Below are 22,149 nucleotides of genomic sequence, written 5' to 3' on the forward strand. Positions count from 1 at the left end.
CGGAGGGGGCGGGGCCTCACCGCGCGGTCTGCTGGGCGGAAGTTCGGGCCCGGAAAGATGCCCCACGCTTGCAGGAGGCCAGGCAGAGCCTGAGGCCTCTGGAAGATAGCAGCGCCGGCCACACGCCGCCGTGCTGGCGGCACGAAACCGTCGCAGCGCCGGCCGCATGCAGCGCCGGCCGCTGATACAGGAGAAAAAACGCCGGCAGCACAGCACTTGCAAAGCCGGCCACCTGCCTATAGAACCGGCTAGCTCACCGGAGGAAAGGTAAATCCGCATCCCAAATGATGCCCTATGTGCCAGGAGCCCCCCTTACCCCTTCAGCGTATGCAGCGAAGGGCAGCAAAAGACGGTGCAGGAGCCCTATCTCCATTATCAAAGATAAGGAGAGGGACCGTCCACCACCCCAGCTATCACCACAGCAAAGCAGGGGTGTAGGATTTAGGGGGGAAACATTCGGACATCCAGGGGCGCCTGTACAGCCTGGGGTCTAGAATACCTCAGGGTGGTCAGGGCCAAGTCCGGTGAGGGATCCCACGTCGTGGGGAAGGAAACGTGGAGAAAACTCACACGTGCTTGCCCGTTGCTGGTTTGGGGAGATCGGCCCCTCAATCCATAGATGTAGAGAAAAAACAAATAGGGTCCAAGAGATCCAGGACCCAGAGGTGTGCCTCCTTGAGACACTAAGCATAAACTGGATTCTCCGGTAGCCAGTGTCAGGGTGTATATGACGGAGGAGGAGCTAACGTTTTTTTTTTTTCAAGTTTACTTAGTGTCAGCCTCCTGGCGGCAGAAGCATACACCCACAGTGTCCCCCAATGAGGCGAAGGAGAAAGGGGCCATACAAAAGTATTGGCACCCTCAGCCTAATACTTGGTTGCACAACCTTTAGCCAAAATAACTGCGACCAACCGCTTCCGGTAACCATCAATGAGTTTCTTACAATGCTCTGCTGGAATTTTAGACCATTCTTCTTTGGCAAACTGCTCCAGGTCCCTGATATTTGAAGGGTGCCTTCTCCAAACTGCCATTTTTAGATCTCTCCACAGGTGTTCTATGGGATTCAGGTCTGGACTTATTGCTGGCCACCTTAGAAGTCTCCAGTGCTTACTCTCAAACCATTTTCTAGTGCTTTTTGAAGTGTGTTTTGGGTCATTGTCCTGCTGGAAGACCCATGACCTCTGAGGGAGACCCAGCTTTCTCACACTGGGCCCTACATTATGCTACAAAATTTGTTGGTAGTCTTCAGACTTCATAATGCCATGCACACGGTCAAGAAGTCCAGTGCCAGAAGCAGCAAACCAACCCCAAATCATCAGGGAACCTCCGCCGTGTTTGACTGTAGGGACCGTGTTCTTTTCTTTGAATGCCTCTTTTTTTCTCCTGTAAAGTCTATGTTGATGCCTTTGCACAAAAAGCTCTACTTTTGTCTCATCTGACCAGAGAACATTCTTCCAAAACGTTTTAGGCTTTTTCAGGTAAGTTTTGGCAAACTCCAGCCTGGCTTTTTTATATCTCGGGGTAAGAAGTGGGGTCTTCCTGGGTCTCCTACCATACAGTCCCTTTTCATTCAGACGCCTACGGATAGTACGGGTTGACACTGTTGTACCCTCGGACTGCAGGGCAGCTTGAACTTGTTTGGATGTTAGTCGAGGTTCTTTATCCAACATCCACACAATCTTGCGTTGAAATCTCGTCAATTTTTCTTTTCCGTCCACATCTAGGGAGGTTAGCAACAGTGCCATGGGCTTTAAACTTCTTGATGACACTGCGCACGGTAGACACAGGAACATTCAGGTCTTTGGAGATGGACTTGTAGCCTTGAGATTGCTCATGCTTCCTCACAATTTGGTTTCTCCAGTCCTCAGACAGTTCTTTGGTCTTCTTTCTTTTCTCCATGCTCAATGCGGTACACACAAGGACACAGGACAGAGGTTGAGTCAACTTTAATCCATGTCAACTGGCTGCAAGTGTGATTTAGTTATTGCCAACACCTGTTAGGTGCCACAGGTAAGTTACAGGTGCTGTTAATTACACAAATTTGAGAAGCATCACATGATTTTTCGAACAGTGCCAATACTTTTGTCCACCCCTTTTTATGTTTGGTGTGGAATTATATCCAATTTGGCTTTAGGACAATTCTTTTTGTGTTTTTTTTCATTTAAGACAAATTAAATGAAGATAATAATACCAAAGAATCTGTGTTTGCAATAATTTTCAAGAAGAAAATGAGTATTATCTGACAGAATTGCAGGGGTGTCAATACTTTTGGCCACAACTGTATAAGCACATTGAAAGCAGCAGCAATGGGCAGAGAAGAGACCACATATAAATATGTAAAGATCAAGCCAAAGATGGAATAGACATGATGGTATTCAGATGCTTACAGAGGTAGTGGGATCCCGGACGAAGGCAACGTGCGAAAACGCGCGATGGGGAGGACGCCATCTAGGAGAGAGATATCCCACTACCTCTGTAAGCATGTCTATTCCATCTTTTGGCTTGATCTTTACATATTTTCCTTGGTATATTCCGATTGTCCATATTTGATTGTATATAGTCCAGTCTTCCGGTAGCAGGGCTATCATTTAATTTCACAGAACACCTTGACTACTTTTATATTTTGACATTCTGCCCCTGTAAGCATTCCTTTGTCTTTGTGCCTTATCTCTGCTGATCTTGGTACAGCACAGGTTGCAAATGACCATTAGTTTATCATCCGTACTTTCTTTAAAAAGGCGACAGACTGGGGAACACTTAACTCTTGGACTGGGAACTTGACACGTGGGTGCTCTTGGGAACGCTTGCATGCCTTTTCCCTCTGGCCACCGCACTGCCTCTTCCTGCCTGTACGTCGCCCTCTGGGATGCTGGCCTCGCTCTGCATGGCACCTTCCCAGATTAGGTCAGTGACTTCATAGTCCACCACTTCGTCTTCCACTTCTGCACTCCTGACTTGTTGACTTAACAATATCGCTTGTTGGCAACTATGTTGCACCATTATCTAGCTCGAGACATTAATTGCCGCTTCCCACCGTTGTTTTTTTCTGACGATGGCTGCTCAAATATTTGGGCATCACCACACCCGAGCGCCTCTTGTCCCTCTTGAAATGTACAGGACGAGAGGCCAGAATCAATGAATGAAACTGTAAACAGCTCCTCGAAGTGTCTGAGTGTGGGATCACTTGTCTCCTGGAAGTTGCTGTAGTGGGAGGAAGGCGGATCAGGGTGCGGAAGTATGTGGTCGAGACACGACAGTGTAGAAGAAAGGGTGGTGCTGGGAAACATACCAGAAGCATTATCTGCCATCCAACCAACCACCTGTTCGCATTATTCTGGCTTCAAGAGCAGTGTCACCCTCCACCCAGCAAAGTGGGAAAGCTAGGTTTTGTGGATGACAATATTTATTCTTGTGCTCCACGCAGCAGGCAGTTTCACCTGGCCGATGGCATCAGCCTCTGCGTGCACCATCAGCAGCACATCCATTTCCCAGTCTCTTACTGCACAACTTGCGCATTTTAAATTAGGTTTATATGCCTGCAAACTTTCTGGTATTAAATAGGGAAAAATAAATATTTAGCCCAGACAAAAACTGCTGTTTTAACAGTGCAGCAGTAGCGGTGATATACAAGTAAAGCACTAGTAATAATAAAAAGGTATGCCTCCAATATTTTGAGAGGTTCCAAAGTAAAATTCTACAGCTAAACCAAATTTAAGTTTCAAAATGAGTGATCTGCACTAACTTGACTTCCAAGACTTACTGCCATTAAATGTGAATCTTTGCAAGTTACAAAGGAGAAATAATTCATTTTCTGTTTATAAATTGGTTAGTCACCCCATCTACATAAAATAAATAGCACAATCTTTAGAGCTTATTAAACATACCGGATTTAATTATATTATAGGTCTTAGGAAGCCCAGGTACCTGTAATTTCTGGAATTCTGCTTTCTCTTGCTGCGACTCATTGACTCTTCTCCTCCTATCTTCTTCAGCCTGCAGCTGCCTGGCTAACACTGCATCACTAGTGATCTTAACTGTAAAAAAATTAAATGTCACGATTATCACAAAAGTTTCCAAACATAAGTAAAAACCCAGCAATTTAGCAGCTATAACATATCTAGTTAACAATAAATGCACCCTGAATAGGAGGGGGACAGATAAGTAATCATGCCTCAATTACCCAACGAACTTGCAAATTGTTGGATAAGAATCAAACGATTAATTGTAACAATGATCGTACACATTTCCATGTAAAAATGCCAGCAATGATCAAAAAATGATAGAAACATTGTAACTTATGGGGAAAAAAATCATCATTATCAGCAGCGGACTTCCCATCGTAAACAAGTGAGTTGCTGCCGATAACATGATGCTGTTTGCAGAGAGAATGATCATATTAAGGATAGTTCTTCTCTCATCAGTATTGGTTGGCTTGTGTAAACAGACTAGCAAAATGATAAACTTGTATGTAGATATTTGGCGCTCACCAATGAGCATTTTAGCCCATCTATATACACCTTTAGATTACTTTATAACACGGACCATAAGAATCTGGTTTATTTGGAGTCGGCAAAAACGTCTTACACCTCGTCAGGCAAGATGGGCATTATTCTTTACCAGGTTTAACTGCTTTGTTACTTTTAAGCCAGGGAGCAAATATGTTCAGGCAGATGCTTTGTCCTGTTGCTTTCCTGGGGGAGGCGATAAGTGCAAACCAGTACCTATTTTACAAAAAGGGGTAGTGATGGCATCTACATGCTGCCATCTTGAAAGAGAGGTTGCTGACACTCAGGGGACGCCCCTGCTACCTGTCCACTTGGTAAACTGTTTGTAAAGGTCAATCTCCGTCTTAGAATCCTCAGGGAACATGATACAGTGTTTTCTGGACATCCGGGGAATAAGGCCACAGCGGATCTACTTACTCTGCGTTTTTGGTTGCCAGGTGCTTATAAGGATGTTCGGGAGTATGTGGCCACCTGCAATATCTGTGCGCGTTCTAAGACTTCACATACTCGTCAGTCAGGGGCTCTCCAACCATTGGGGATTCCCAGTAGACCTTGGAATCATTTGTCGGTCGATTTTATTACGGATAAACCTGTGTCTGCAGGGAACACTGTAATCCTGGTGGTGGTGGACAGGTTCAGTAAAATGTTTCATTTTATTGCTTTGCCTAATGCCAAAACTCTGGCGCAAATCTTCGTCAGGGAAATAATAAGACTGCATGGGACTCCTACCGATATTGTTTCAGTTCAGGGGGTGCAGTTTATCTCCAAATTCTGGAGGGCGTTTTTCACCCATCTGGGGATCCATTTGTCTTTTTCTTCAGCTTTTCACCGGCAGTCTAACGGGCAGACTGAAAGGGTTAATCTGAATTTAGAGACATATCTTAGATGTTTTGTGTCTGAGAATCAGGAGAACTGGGTGACCTACTTACCGTTGGCTGAATTTGCAGTTAATAATCGCTGTCAGGAATCAATCAGTAAGTCCTCGTTTTTCGGGGCATATGGGTTCCATCCGCAGTTTAGTTCGTTCAATGGTGATCGCCCTTCTGGTTTCCTGAAGGAGGAACAGTTTTCTTCTTCTATTTCTACTATATGGCAGGGGGTAATTTATATTTCGATCCCATCTTTCGCAAGATGGTGGCTCCGGAACTGTGTTAGTGACTTGATATGGCTGTCCTCAAGGAACATTAAGCTGAAGGTTCCGTTTTGGAAATTGGGTCCCAGGTTTATTGGTCCTTCTAAGATCTTAGCCGTCGTCAATCGGGTAGCATTCCGCCTTGCTCTGCCACCTACTTTTAAAATCCATGTTTTTCACCGTTTACTCCTAAAGAAGTACGTGGAATCTGCAGGACCTTCATCTCTGCCACCAACTCCTGTCATTGTCTATGGTAATCTGGAGTTCCAGATAGCAAAGGTCTTAGACTCTTGTCTTGTTCGACGGTCAAATCAATACATAGTACATTGGAAGGGGTACGGTCCTGAGGAGAGGATGTGGGTTCCAGCTTCTGACGTCCATGCGACCAGACTGGTTCGGGCCTTTCATGTGGCACACCCAGATAAACCAGGCCATGAGGTTCCGGAGGTCCCTTGTAGAAGGGGGGGAACTGTCACGGAGTTTCCGCGACAGAGCAGTGCCAGAAGACCGCAGCGTCTGATGGCTCCTACTTCGCCGCTGAGAGGAAGCACTTCTCCGGTGTATTAAATGTGTTTGTTTTCTTTCAGAAGGACATGGGTTAATCGACCATGTGGAAATCTCTGCATTCTGCTGTGCTTAGTTAGCCCCTATAAAAGCTATGCCTTCTGACCAGGTTCTTGTCCGAGTTAGCACTTGCTACATAGATCTGGAGAGTGAGGAGCTGGTGTTTGGAGAGCTGGAGGCATTTATTGTGTGACTGTTGCTTGGTTTGTATGCTTGGAAATTCCTTATCCTTACCTGCCTTATTTTCTTCCCCCGTCCTTCACACCCTGGAGAATGCCTCTGTTATTTGTGAGAGTATATTTTGTGTGAGTGGAATTTTCTTTTACCCTTGTCTTTGTTCTCCTGTCTGTCGGGTTGGTATACTGTGGTACACGGTAGCTCCTCTCTTCCCTGGGTGGGTGAAGGGGACAGACGCAGGGCCGCAGCTAGGACACATGGCAAGGGCGGAGAACCCGGCATCCTCGCCATCTGAGGTATCCCGGGGAACAGGGCGAGCTAGGGCACCCCCTAGTGCTAGGGCCAGAAAAGGTGTCCTTGGTCCCAGTTTACTCACCAGTTCTATCGTGACAATGAGATTTCTATAAATCTCATGCCTACTGTGCTTTGATTTAATGCTGTGCAAACTCATCTGCAGTGTGGGTTTACAAGCCGCAGCATGTAAATTTCTGTAGCGATGACGCTAGTCTCCGCTGCAGATTTTCATCATTTGAATGTCATTACATGCAGTATATCCGCATGTACTGACAAACAAGTGCGGCAATTAGAACGCAGTATTTTGCACACAGTGAAAAGACGCTGGGTCCAAAACATTGCTATTCTTGATTGTGGGGACGTAATCTATTCCTGGCACATTTTTTGGTGTATCGGTTTACTATTCAGGATATGCCTTTCAGATGACCTACAATCTGTCTCAGTCTATCCAATACTTTCAATATCCCACATCGCAGACAAGGGGGAGCTGTGGGGTGGTAGATGACACATGAGATTGGACAACCCAGCTCATGAACCCCGTAGCGGCTACGGAGTCTGCCACTATGGATGGTAAGCCCCTGATGAAAACATATCCTAATGATAGGTCTTGACACCGCTTTAAGGACAAAGGAAGCAAAATTACATTTTATCCTATTTTTTACCAGTATACTAATATCACATTTAGATATGGTGCCACAAATAGAAATGGTTAATGTTCTATTGTACTTCTGTATATTTACTGTGAAGGAAATATATAATCAGTAGGAAAAAAAGTGTAACAGCAGCAGAGTTACATTTAGTTGACAAAAGGGCAAACTGGATTTACTAATATTGCAAGCACAGCTTTCCATGGAGATGGTCAAGCATAGTGCCTCAGCTCCTGGACTCAGAGCTTCCAAGGAGTTAGCAAATGGTCTGTACCAAGGCAGAATATTTCCCATTTACTGTATAGTCAGGAGTGGGAGAGACACAGGATATATGAAATACAAGGCCCTAAATGAGCCCATCGTCCACTCACAAACAGCAACTTTTAAATGGTCCAATCCAGGCCGTCATGGAAATATGTGCTCAGGTCTGGGGATGAGCTAATATTTCAATGTACGGTCTGGATTACCATCACCGAATATGCAATATTCACAGATTAATTTGTAGAATATTCGCCAAATATAAGCGAATGGCATTCACGTCAATGGGAGGCAAAAACAAACGCATGCACAACACCTTATAATGGCCCCAAATGCAGCCAAAACACATCAGATGAGGGACAGACACCAGGAAAGTGGCCTCAATTAACCCACAGTACATATTTTAGCATGGCACTGCAGCAATAGGCCAGGCATGAGGCATCGGGGTCTGAGACAGCATTTAGAGCTTTCAATTTAACGTCACAGTAAGACAAGGTGGGTGAGGGATCAGTGTAGGCCCCCTTTGCTTGGAGCCCTGATACCACATGCAACAACACCTTTTTCTACCTGCTTTCATGCTGAGACACACTCAGGTGGCACAAATATCAGTTTTGTACACTACCACTGTCATAAAAATTTAAGGACAGTAACACGGGTAAGTTGAGTCCAAGGAAGTGGATGCCTAACTGTCGGAGGCCTACTGCTACAGGCAACACGCATTAAGGAGATCCAACCAGGAGTGTTCACATTTCCAAAAATTATTGGCAGACACCACCAAAGTGGCATCAATTTCACCAAAGTAGAAATAGTATAATAGGGACCGACAGGTCTTTCACTACACTCAATCCAGCAGATGGCCACCGAACCAGGAGTGTTCACATTTTAAAAAATGAGAGCCTAACACCACCGAAGTGTAATAACTGTCACGATAATAGAAATAGTATAATTGGAACTGAGAAGTCTTCCACTACAGCTAACCCAGCAGAGGTAGACCAACCATGACTGTTCACATTTCCACCAATTTGTGTTAACATCAGCAGCAGCAGCCACAGCAGGCACAGAAGCCACACTAAAGATATCAAAGTGCAGTTACGTGACATTGATGAATCATACTAAAAAACGCAATAACACTTAGTCTGTACAGTCTGCGACTGGGGTTCAAAAGTCCTTGGAGAGCCATGACTTGTTCATCTTGAAGAAAGTTAGGCGGTCTACACTTTCAGGGGACAGCCGGATGCGCTTATCCATCAGGACACCACTTCTGAGAGAACGCTGGCTGCCGGGCACGATAAAACCTCCAAAGCATGTGAGGCGACCTCAGGCCACTCATCCATTTTGGATGACCAAACTGTGAAAGGGTCCAAACCCTTCCTGATGGTATTTATAATCAGTTCTACATACTTCTGCACCATCCTATCCATTCGTTCACAACGTATAAAACTTGGACTGTTGTGCTGGTACACGAGTTGGTCTAAAAAAGTGCCAAAGGACTCACAGAAGTTGATTCTTCCACTTCCACCACTGCTGCTAATGTTTTGGCGTTGATGAATTGACATGCCGGAGGTTGGAAGTCTATAGCTGTAATGAGAACTGTGTGCTTCACTGCTGTCTTGCGGAAAAACTCTCTTAAGGTTGTGTAAAGGCGTGTTTCGATACTCCAGCTTTCGCGGGTCCCTTTCATCTGGCAAAATTTGGTTTTATAACGTGGTTCTAACAAAGTGGCCACCCAGTAGTCAGCATTACTCCTAATCATAACTATACAGAGATCATGTTGCAGATAGTGCAGCAAGAAGGCACTCATATGTCGGGCTCTACCATGAGGTCCAAGCCCATGCTGTGTTGGTGGCTTGGTAACAATGAGGCTCATTTTCTCCATCCCCTCACGCCAACCACGAACAACAGAGAGGGGAGGATTATTCTCTTCATCTGATAGTTGCTCACCGATCACCTCTTCTTCCTCCATTTGTTCCTCAGATCTTACAGCTTCGATAACAGTTTGTCTGTTATCACCAGCCCCCCTCAATTGCAGTAATCCACCCTCCCTAGGCACCAGCCTGTGTGACGACAATCTTGAACTTAGAGACAATGTTATCCCTTCCGCAGCCTCCTCTGCTTCCTCCTCTTCCTCTGGGACCACCATCTCCTCCAGCAGGCTATTCAAAGTCTGCTCCAGCATATAGATGACTGGAATAGTGATGCTTATGACATTGTCAGCGCAAACTATCTTAGTAGCCATTTCAAAACTGTGCACAAGGGTGCAGAGGTCCTCAATCTGTGCCCACTCTGTAAAAGTGATATGCACCACGTCCGTACTACGTTGGCCCAGGCTATAAGACATGAAATAGAAATACTGCGTCAGGGCTTGTTGCTGCTGCCACAGTTGCTGCAACATGTGCAGAGTGGAATTCCACCATGTCGGCACATCGCATATCAACCTGTTAACTGGCATGGACAAAGACCTCTGTATCGATGCAAGTCGATGACCAGAGGGGTGCGAACGGCAGAAATGAGCACAAAGCTTTCGTGCTTTCTGGAGCAGCTCACACAGGCCAGGATAGTGGTGGAGAAAACGCTGTACAACCAGGTTGAAGACGTGAGCCATGCAAGGCAAGTGTGTGAGCTTGCCTCGACGTAGGGCCGCCACCAGGTTTGCACCGTTATCGGACACAGCCTTGCCTGGATGCAGGGTCAGTGGAGATAGCCATCAAACTCAGCCTGGTGAGTTGTCCACAACTCTTCAACTGTATGACTGCGATCTCCAAGGCTTATCAATTTTAAAACTGCCTGATTGCGGTGAGCTCTGGATGCGCAGTATGGAGGTGGTGGGGGTTCGCTCTGCACTGTTGGAACGCATGTCACGTTAAGGCAGAGGTTGAGGGCGCAGGTGGAGGCCCTAGATGAGATAGAGGTGGAGGGAGAAGCAGTGGGGAAAGTGTTATATGTAGAGGTTTATCCTACAAGTCTTGGGGTTTCCAAGACTTGTGGAGAATCATCTGTCCCCACAGCCACAAGAGTCACCCAGTGCCCAGTCAGAGAGACGTAACACCATTGGCCATGCTTACTCGTCCAAGTGTCTGTGGCGAAATTCACCCTGGCAGACAGAGATTTTGTCAAGGAACGGGTGATGTTGTCTGTGACATGCTAGTGTAGCGCTGGCACAGCTTTCTTAGAAAAGTAATGGCGAATGGGTAATTGGTACTGGGGGACTGTGACAGCCATCAGCTTTTGGAAACAGTCTGTATCTACCAGCAGGAAAGGCAGATTTCCGCGGCCAACAGATTGGAGATGGTGGAGTTCAATCTCTTAGCTTTGTCATGCGTAGGAGGAAACAATCTCTTACTTGACCACAATTGCGGCACCGTGGGCTGGCTGCAGTTCTGAGAGAGGGCTGAGTACGGTGAAGCGGACAAACTGCTTGACCGTGAGAGAGGTGCAGGCGGAGATGTTACGGTGGATTGAGAAACTTGTGGTGTACTCATTCCCTGAGATCGGTCAAAAACAGCAGGCTTGTCCGCTTCCCTTACAGCGGAAGGTGGACTCCCAGTCAGCGTGACTGGAACGGGTAAAGAAACCGAGGTTCTGCGGTCGAAGACCTGCATCTCAATAGTTGGCACGGTAACAGAGGAGGAGGAAGCAGCAGATTCGATTGATGGGGTGGCTGATGGTTGTTGGAGGTCCGCAGTGGGATTCCCACAGCAAAGCATGTTGAACGTGAGGATTCATACATGTAGTAGTCAAATTATTGCACTTTTTACCTCGACTCCGTTTTTTTTTTTTTTTTTTTGCAAAGGTGACAGATTATGTGAGTTGGCTTATCCTTTGCAATATCAAAAAAGGCCCAGGCTAGGCAACCCTTGCCTCTTCTGCGAGATGCAGACCCACGGATGCTGCTGGTCACAGGCACAAAAACAGCAGAAAAAAAGGCAGCGATGTTTACCTGACCATGCCTCCAAACAAATGCACTATCAGGATGCAGTGGACCCATGTAGTTAAGATGGCGTAAACACAGGTGCAAAAATACAGATGAGACATCCACTCTCTGCCTACCAATCCATGAAGGGGGTGGTTGCTTGGTATATTAATGCACAATAAAGGCTTGTATGCGGCACTGTTCACATACAGGTGATGCACAGCATCCAGGTTAGAAGCCCATTAGTGACGCCCATACTATTCGATCAGGCGGGCTGCCCAGTGCTATCCAAATGCATCCCATGTGAACAGACACCACAGTTTACAAGACATTAATACACTGCCAAAAGTATCAATACCTGGTTTAAAAACAAAAGTATCACTGTGCTTGATTGTCCAGCAAACTCGCCTGATCTTAACCCCATAGAGAATCTATGGGTTATTGTCAAGATGAAGATGAGCGACACCAGACCCAACAATGCAGATGAGCTGAAGGCTCTTATCAAAGCAACCTGGGCTTCCACAACACCTCAGCAGTGCCGCAGGCTGATCGCCTCCATGCCATGCCGAATTGATGCAGTAACTGATGCAAAAGGTGCCCTGATCAAGTATTGAGTTAATTTACTGAAGATACATTTCAGTAGGCCAACATTACGGATATTAAGATCATTTTTCAAGCTGGTGTTATAAAGTATTCTAATTTACTGAGATAATGACTTTTGGGTTTTCATTGGCTGTAAGCCATAATCATCAACATTAACAGAAATAAACACTTGAAATAGATCACTCTAATTGTAATGACTAAATAATATATGAGTTTCACTTTTTGTATTGAAGAACTGAAATAAAGTAACTTTTTGATGATATTCTAATGTTGTGAGAAGCACCTGTATATTTTTAAATTAAAGCTTAAAATCTTTAATACGTTTGCTCCCTGTATGTTCTAAGAATCGATAGCCTTTCAGAAAATGTGTGACCATTTTCGATTGTCACAGTAGCATATTTCGGGGACTCCTCGCCTTGTGTATTTGAGGATTGGTGGCAGCATGTTACCAGGGTGTGTGGACTGTCAAGGTGTGATTTATTATCACTTTATAGCCTAGAACAGAGTGCTGGATTGAGCAACATGAGATAACTGACCCTTACAGACCCATCCACATCAAGTGCTGAGAAGTGTGTACATGACAAACATATTTATTCCAGTTTTGAATTTTCACAAAGGGAGTTAAGTGAAAAATTGCTGCTTATCAGACATTTTTTGCAGCAACTGTTTAGGACGATAAAGTGAAAGGAGAGGGCACCTGGCAGTCCTCCTAGTAAAGCTGGAAAAACCCACATACCTGTATCATAGTTTTCCTCCAAGTGCAGATTCACATGTTCTTGTAGAATGGTACTATTAGCACACACCAGAGAACACATGGGGCATTCATATTCCTGGTTGGCCTTTCCTAAAGGAAACAGACATTTCACAATCAGACATTTTTTTTTATCTAGTAGTGAGAAAAGTCCCTAAAAATATCACATCTGTAATCATAAGCATTAGTGAGGACCTGTAGATAGAAATCCTCAAAGCCCCAGCCTGATAATCAACTAAACAGGATTTCGGAAGAGACGTCACTCCTGATTATTGGAAAAGGGTCTTTAAGCCTATGTTCCCACGATGAGCTTCAGGAAAAGCTTTTCATGCTGCAGATTTTCTGCACCGCACATGCGGTTTTTGTCTCTAGTACTCGCAAGGGCAATTGCAATGACTGTAAGACGGTGTTTTCTTGAGGCTGTGAAAATATGCAGAGTCAAAAACTCACTAAAAATGCATGGTGGGAACTCAGCTTAACCCCTTCATGACCCAGCCTATTTTGGCCTTAATGACCTTGCCGTTTTTTGCAATTCTGACCAGTGTCCCTTTATGAGGTAATAACTCAGGAACGCTTCAACGGATCCTAGCGATTCTGAGATTGTTTTTTCGTGACATATTGGGCTTCATGTTAGTGGTAAATTTAGGTCGATAATTTCTGAGTTTATTTGTGAAAAAAACGGAAATTTGGAAAAATTTTTGAAAATTTTGCAATTTTCACATTTTGAATTTTTATTCTGTTAAACCAGAGAGTTATGTGACACAAAATAGTTAATAAATAACATTTCCCACATGTCTACTTTACATCAGCACAATTTTGGAAACCATTTTTTTTTTTTGCTAGGAAGTTATAAGGGTTAAAATTTGACCAGTGATTTCTCGTTTTTACAACAAAATTTACAAAACCATTTTTTTTTTAAGGACCACCTCACATTTGAAGTCAGTTTGAGGGTTCTTTATGGCTGAAAATACCCAAAAGTGACACCATTCTAAAAACTGCACCCCTCAAGGTGCTCAAAACCACATTCAAGAAGTTTATTAACCCTTCGGGTGTTTCACAGCAGCAGAAGCAACATGGAAGTAAAAAATGAACATTTAACTTTTTAGTCACAAACATGATCTTTTGGCGAAATTTTTTTTATTTTCCCAAGGGTAAAAAGAGAAACTGGACCACGTTGTTGTCCAATTTGTCCTGAGTACGCTGATACCTTATATGTGGGGGTAAACCACTGTTTGGGCGCACGGCAGGGCTTGGAAGGGAAGGAGCGCCATTTGACTTTTTCAATGAAAAATTGGCTCCAATCTTTAGCGGACACCATGTCGCGTTTGGAGAGCCCCCGTGTGCCTAAACATTGGAGCTCCCCCACAAGTGACCCCATTTTGGAAACTAGACCCCCCAAGGAACTTATCTAGAAGCATAGTGAGCACTTTAAACCCACAGGTGCTTCACAAATTGATCCGTAAAAATGAAACAGTACTTTTTTTTTTTTCACAAAAAAATTATTTTAGCCTCAATTTTTTCATTTTCACATGGGCAACAGGATAAAATGGATCCTAAAATTTGTTGTACAATTTCTCCTGAGTACACCGATACCTCACATGTGGGGTAAACCACTGTTTGGGCACATAGTAAGGCTCGGAAGGGAAGGAGCGCCATTTGAATTTTTGAATGAAAAATTATCTCCATCGCTAGCAGACACCATGTCACGTTTGGAGAGCCCCGGTGTGCCTAAACATTGGCGCTTCCCCGCAAGTGACCCCATTTTGGAAACTAGACCCCCCAAGGAACTTATCTAGAAGCATAGTGAGCACTTTAAACCCACAGGTGCTTCACAAATTGATCCGTAAAAATGAAAAAGTACTTTTTTTTTTCACACAAAATTTCTTTTAGCCTCAATTTTTTCATTTTCACATGGGCAACAGGATAAAATGGATCCTAAAATTTGTTGGGCAATTTCTCCTGAGTACGCTGATACGTCATATGTGGGCCTAAACCACTGTTTGGGTGCACGGCAAGGCTCGGAAGGGGAGGCGTGCCATTTGACTTTTTGAATGGAAAATTAGCTCCAATCGTTAGCGGACACCATGTCGTGTTTGGAGAGCCCCTGTGTGCCTAAACATTGGAGCTCCCCTACAAGTGACCCCATTTTGGAAACTAGACCCCCCAAGGAACTTATCTAGAAGCATAGTGAGCACTTATAACCCCCAAGTGCTTTGCAGAAGTTTACAACGCAGAGCCGTGAAAATAAAAAATAATTTTTCTTTCCTCAAAAAAGATGTTTTAGCAAGCAATTTTTTATTTTCCCAAGGGTAACAGGAGAAATTGGGCCCCAATGTTTGTTGCCCAGTTTGTTGTGAGTACAGTGATACCCCATATGTGGGGGTAAACCACTGTTTGGGCGCATGTCAGGGCTCGGAAGGGAAGTAGTGACATTTGAAATGCAGACTTTGATGGAATGGTCTGCGGGCGTCACGTTGCATTTGCAGAGCCCCTGATGTGCCTAAACAGTAGAAACACCCCACAAGTGACCCCATTTTGGAAACTAGACCCCCGAAGGAACTTATCTAGATGTGTGGTGAGCACTTTCAACCCCCAAGTGCTTCACAGAAGTTTATAACGCAGAGCCGTGAAAATAAAAAATAATTGTTCTTTCCTCAAAAATTATGTCTTAGCAAGTAATTTTTTATTTTTGCAAGGGTAACACTAGAAATTGGACCCCAACAGTTGTTGCCCAGTTTGTCCTGAGTACGCTGGTACCCCAAATGTGGGGGTAACCCACTGTTTGGGCGCACGTCGGGGCTTGGAAGGAAGGGAGCACCATTTGACTTTTTGAATGCAAGATTGGCTGGAATCAATGGTGGCGCCATGTTGCGTTTGGAGACCCCTGATGTGCCTAAACAGTGGAAACCCCTCAATTCTAACTTCAACACTAACCCCAACACACCCCTAATCCTAATCCCAACTGTAGCCATAACCCTAATCCCAACCCTAACCCTAATCCTAACCCTAATCCCAACCCTAACCCTAATCCCAACCCTAACCACAACTGTAACCCCAACACACCCCTAACCCTATCCGTAACCCTAACCACAAGCCTAATCTTAACCCTATTTCCAACCCTAGCCCTAATTCCAACCCTAACTCTAATTCCAACCCTAACCCTAAGGGTATGTGCCCACGTTGCAGATTCGCGTGAGATTTTTCCGCACAATTTTTGAAAAATCTGCAGGTAAAAGGCACTGCATTTTACCTGCGGATTTACAGCAGATCTCCAGTGTTTTTTTGTGCGGATTTCACCTGCGGATTCCTATTGAGGAACAGGTGTAAAACGCTGCGGAATCCGCACAAAGAATTGACATGCTGCGGAAAATACAACGCAGCGTTTCTGCACGGAATTTTCCGCACCATGGGCACAGCGGATTTGGTTTTCCATAGGTGTACATGGTACTGTAAACCTGATGGAAAACTGCTACGAATTCGCAGCGGCCAATCCGCTGCGGATCCGCGGCCAATCCGCTGCGGATCCGCGGCCAATCCGCTGCGGATCCGCGGCCAATCCGCTTCGGATCCGCAGCCAAATCCGCACATGCCATAACCCTAACCCTTCCCCTAACCCTACCTGTAACCCTAACCCTAACCCTACCCGTAACCCTAACCCTAGTTCTAACCCTAGTCCTAGTGGAAAAAGAAAAAAAAATATTTTCTTTATTTTATTATTGTCCCTACCTATGGGGGTGATAAAGGGGGGGGGTTTATTTATTATTTTTTTTATTTTGATCGCTGTGATAGAACCTACCACAGCGATCAAAATGTACTTGTAATGAATCTGCCGGCTGGCAGATTCGGCGGGCGCACTGAGCATGCGCCCGCCATTTTGGAAGATGGCGGCGCCCATGGAGAAGACGGACCGACACCGGGAGCCTCGGTAAGTATAAGGGGGGGGAGATCGGGGCACGGGGGGGGGCGTCGGAGCATGGGGGGTGACACAGGAGCAGGGGGGAGCGGGCAGGAGTACGGGGGAGCGGAGCACAGGACGGAGGGGACCGGACCCCATAACGGAGCACTGGGGGGGCGATCGGTGGGGTGGGGGGGGGTCACTTCAGGTTTTCCAGCCATGGCCGATGATATTGCAGCATCGGCCATGGCTGGATTGTAATATTTCACCAGTTTTTTAGGTGAAATATTACAAATCGCTCTGATTGGCAGTTTCACTTTCAACAGCCAATCAGAGCGATCGTAGCCACGGGGGGGTGAAGCCACCCCCCCTGGGCTGAAGTACCACTCCCCCTGTCTCTGCAGATCGGGTAAAATAGGAGTTAACCCTTTCACCCGATCTGCAGGGACGCGATCATTCCATGACGCCACATAGGCGTCATGGGTCGGAATGGCACGGGTTTTCATGACGCCTACGTGGCGTCATGGGTCGGGAAGGGGTTAAACCAGACCTAATCACTTTCTTGTTATCATCTGCACGTGTTATGGACAGTTAACCCAAATATGGCCTTATTCACACTGTTTGTTGTCTTATAATAATAATAATAATAATAATAATAATAATCTTTATTTATATAGCGCCAACATATTCCGCAGCGCTTTACAGTTTAACACACAACAGTCATAGGTAACAACGTTAACAATACAGTAATAAAGTAAAAATAAGACGACCCTGCTCGTGAGAGCTTACAATCTACAATGAGGTGGGGAGATACAAAGCACAGGTGTGTATTTACATGGTGTATTTACAGTGATGGTCCAGCCATCTTCCGGGGGTGGGGGTAGATGGAAGTAGTGAATGGGTTACACACGCACAAAAACATACAATGAGTTTGATTAGGGAACGTGATATGCCGCTCTGAACAAATGTGTTTTGAGCGAGCGCCTAAAACTATGCAAGTTGTGGATGGTCCTAATGTCTTGGGGTAGAGCATTCCAGAGGATTGGTGCAGCACGGGAGAAGTCTTGGAGTCGGGAGTGGGAGGTACGGATTAGTGCAGAGGTTAGTCGAAAGTCATTTGCAGAGCGCAGAGGTCGGTTAGGCCGATAGACAGAAATGAGGGAGGAGATGTAAGGGGGTGCCGCACTATGGAGAGCTTTGTGGGTGAGGACAAGTACTTTGAATTGTATCCTGTAATGAATGGGCAGCCAGTGTAATGACTGGCGAAGAGCGGACACGTCCGAGTAACGATTAGCCAGATGGACGACCCTGGCTGCTGCATTAAGGATAGACTGGAGAGGGGAAAGTCGCGTGAGGGGGAGGCCAATTAATAGAGCGTTACAGTAGTCCAGACGGGAGTGGATTAGGGCGACAGTGAGAGTTTTTGTTGTCTCCATGGTGAGAAAAGGACGGATTCTAGAGATGTTCTTTAGGTGTAAGCGGCACGAGCAGGCAAGAGATTGTATGTGGGAGGTGAAGGAGAGATCGGAGTCAAACACCCAGACAGCGTGCCTGCTGCCGGGGTGTTATTATGGTGCCACCCACGGAGAGGGAAATGTCAGATTTAGGGAGGTTAGTAGAAGGCGGGAGCAGAAGAAGTTCAGTTTTGGAGAGGTTGAGTTTCAGATAGAGAGCGGACATTATGTTGGAGACTGCAGACAGACAGTCATTGGCGTTCTGTAGTACAGCGGGGGTAAGGTCAGGGGATGACGTGTATAGTTGTTTGTCATCAGCATAAAGATGGTACTGAAAACCAAATCTGCTGATGGTCTGTCCAATTGGGGCCGTGTAGAGGGAGAAGAGAAGGGGGCCAAGGTCTGAGCCCTGGGGTACCCCGACAGTGAGAGGAAGAGGAGATGAAGTGGAGCCAGAGAACAGAACACTGAAGGAGCGTTCAGAAAGATAGGAGGAGAACCAGGAGAGAGCAGTGTCCTTAATGCCTAGTGACTGGAGCCTAGAGAGTAGGAGAGGGTGGTCAACAGTGTCGAAAGCTGCAGAAAGATCGAGGAGAATGAGCAGAGCGTGGTCACCGTTACATTTTGCTGTCAGAAGGACGTTGGTCACCTTGATGAGTGCAGTTTCTGTCGAATGTAGGGCGCGGAAACCAGACTGTGAAGGGTCTAGAAGGGAATGGGTGGAGAGGTAACGGGTAAGGCGGGAGTAGACTAGGCGCTCCAGGAGTTTTAAGATGAAGGGGAGATTGGAGACTGGTCTGTAGTTATTTGTGCATGATGGGTCAAGGGTGGGTTTTTTTAGTAATGGAGTAATGATAGAGTGTTTGAAGGAGGAGGGAAAAATGCCAGAGGTAAAGGGAAGAGATTAAAAATTGTAGTTAGGTGAGTTGTGACGACTGGAGAGAGAGACTGGAGGAGGTGTCAGGGAATGGGGTCGGTGGTGCATGTAGTCGGACGAGAAGAGGAGAGGAGCTTGGAGACTTCTTCTTCTGTGATGGGATCGAATGTGGAGAGTGAGCCAGGGGAGATGCAGGGAGGGATGGGAGTCATTGCACTTGGTGTCTGGGAGCGGATTTCCTGACGGATATTGTCTATTTTCTCTATAAAGTGGGAGGACAGGTCATCAGCACAAATGTCTGTGATAGGGTCTTGTGCTATTGGCCTGAGGAGGGAGTGAAAGGTGTTAAAAAGTTTCTTGGGGTTGTTGGATAGTGAGGAGATCAGGGTGGTGTAGTAGGACTGTTTGGCAAGGTGAAGGGCAGAGTTATAGGTCCTTAACATAAATTTGAAGTGTATGAAGTCTCCTGGTGTGCGAGTTTTCCTCCATAAGCGTTCAGCACACCTAGAGCATCGCTGGAGAAATCGGGTTTTGTCTTATGTAATGGTTAAAGAAAAAAAAGTCAGCTATACACTATAGCCTGATTGGCAGTCACATGTAGCCAATTCAAGTGAACGGGTCAGTGAAAAAAAATAAATATGACAGAACACTGTTGTCCTTCAAATGCTGTTAGTTTGTCCGTAGTTGCAATAAGCTTTGGGAACCTCCATTTTTTTCTTGCCTGTGAGGAAAAACAGGGCAAAACAAGGTCCGTGGTCACTAATGTGAAAAATAAGGTATGTGTTAATAAAGCCTTAGCAAAATAAGACACAAGCACATACACTAATGTATGTAGAGCACATAACTCTCCAAATATGGCACTGAAGTGGTGAAGTGGCGTGGGGGTGCTCTTTTCAAAGATGGGCCACTATGTATTAAATATCGAGGAACCCACAAATAAATGGTGAAATAAGTAGGTGGTCTTTTCAGAGAACTGGTCACGGTCTTCAGGAAATATGTCAGTAGGGTCAATCCTCCTAAGCGCTCTATATGGGCATGTAGGTCATAGGAGGCTGAACAAAATGAAAGGTATCATTTTATTCAGCTCCCTATGATCTATATGCCCATATAGATGGCTTGGGAGGCTTGCTACTACTGGCATTTGTGATCTGATGTCTTATTCTAGAGAAATTCACGTTTTTCTTACATGTAAATGAGCGGTTAAGATCTATGGGATGGACACTGATCTGCATGAGAATCTGCCTCCAGAGCTTATTTTATATGAAAGGGAAGTTACCAGTGTGATGTGTAATGGCCGCTCTCTGCTCTCCTGATCTCACTGCGGAGCTGTGTGTTATTATACCTGACACATCTGCAGGTTACAATACAGCACAGCTATAAGAGCTGCAGCAAATGTGTTTGTAAGGAGACAAAGTTCAATTCTACTGGTAATGTGGCACCCCAGGAGTTCAGGTACCACAGTGGTATTGCCTTCCTCTCGGGGAGGGTAATGCCATGCCTGGAGACAGGAGGGATCCCTTTGGCAGGTAACCTTACATGCAACACATTCTGACTCCAGGCCAGAAGGGGGAGCTCTACACCCGACTTGAGGGGAGCGGCTCTCTCTGGTCGGGAGGATGAGTCAGTTGCTAGGCAGTTGCTAGGCAGACAAGCAGACACTTGACAGTTGGTAGCAGACAGTGAAGGAGCACAGAGGGACTGAGCGCAGAAACCGGGTACCGAGAGCCCGAGGCTGAGGGGGACTGAAAGCCCCACGGCAGAACAGGAGGGCAGGAAACTAAAAGGGACTTGCCCACATAATGCCCTGAGGTACAGCAGCAATCAGAGTCCAGAGTCACCGTGAACAGAGACCCAAAAGAGACTGCTCAAGTTGCCTACTGTGCAGGTACTGTCCCTGGACAGGGAAGAAAGAGGGCCTTGTTAGAGAGCTACAGGCAGCAAGGGACCACAAACCAGCGCATAGTGGAAGGCTCCGGGTGGAGCCGCATATTCATTACTGTAATGAGCGGTACCATGTGACCGCTCAATACAGGAAGAAGCGCCAGCAGCAGGTGAGTATGACGGGGGTAGTGCACTATATTCACCTGTTCCTCGTTCCACCGTCGGCGTCGCTGTGTCTTCTGCGTCCTCTGCAGTGACGCTCAGGTCACAGGGTGCGATGACGCGATTACTGTGCGCGCCGCCCTCTGCCTGAGTGTCAGTGCGGAGGACGGGGAAGACACAGCGACGCTCGGCGGTGGAACGGGAAAGGTGACTATTGTATATATTTCATATAGCAAGTGCCGGGGGCCTGAGCGACGAGAGGCGAGTATGCGATTTGTTTTTGTTTTTTTTAATCGCAGCAACAGCATATGGGGCAAATATCTCTATGAAGCATCTTATGGGGCAATGTGCTGCATTATATGGGGCAAATATCTCTATGGAGCATTTTATTGGGCCATGTGCAGCGTTATACGGGGGCAAATATCTCTATGGAGCATCTTATGGGGCCATGTGCAGCGTTATATGGGGGCAGATATCTCTATGGAGCATCTTACGGGGCCATAATCAGCATTTGTGCAGGATAATATGGGGAAAATGTGTCTATGGAGCATCTTATGGGGCTATAATCAGCATTTGTGCAGCATTATATGGGGGCAAATATCTCTATGGAGCATCTTATGGGGCCATAATCAGCATTTGTGCTGCATTATATGAGGCAAATGTCCGTATGGAGCATCTTATGGGGCCATAATCAGCATTTGTGCAGCATTATATGGGGCAAATGTGTCTATGGAGCATCTTATGAGGGCCATAATCAGCATTTGTGCAGCATTATATGGGGCAAATGTCTGTATGAAGTATCTTATGGGGCCATAATTCGCATTTGTGCAGCATTATATGGGGCAAATGTGTCTATGGAGCATCTTATGGGGTCATAATCAACATTTGTGCAGTATTATATGGGGCATATTTTAATATGGAGCATCTTATGGGGCCCATCATAAACTGTATGGAGAATTATATGGGGCTCTTGATTCAATATGGATATTCAAAAACACTTAACCTACTGATGTCTCAATTAATTTTACTTTTATTGGTA

The 22,149-nt window shown here is 45.8% G+C and overlaps 1 protein-coding gene across 1 annotated transcript in view; it reads right to left on the reverse strand.

The window, feature by feature from the left end:
- Positions 1 to 22,149, reverse strand: part of ZUP1 (zinc finger containing ubiquitin peptidase 1) — an 86,904-nt gene that overhangs the window by 55,220 nt on the left and 9,535 nt on the right. Inside the window, exons 3-4 of the mRNA XM_077289518.1 lie at positions 12,827 to 12,934; positions 3,925 to 4,034 (exon numbers count right to left, since the gene is read on the reverse strand). Of these exons, the coding sequence (XP_077145633.1) occupies positions 3,925 to 4,034; positions 12,827 to 12,934 (218 nt within the window). The remainder of the gene's footprint in view (positions 1 to 3,924; positions 4,035 to 12,826; positions 12,935 to 22,149) is intronic.

This window comes from Ranitomeya variabilis, chromosome 2 (assembly GCF_051348905.1).
Source record: "Ranitomeya variabilis isolate aRanVar5 chromosome 2, aRanVar5.hap1, whole genome shotgun sequence".
Lineage (NCBI taxonomy): Eukaryota > Metazoa > Chordata > Amphibia > Anura > Dendrobatidae > Ranitomeya > Ranitomeya variabilis.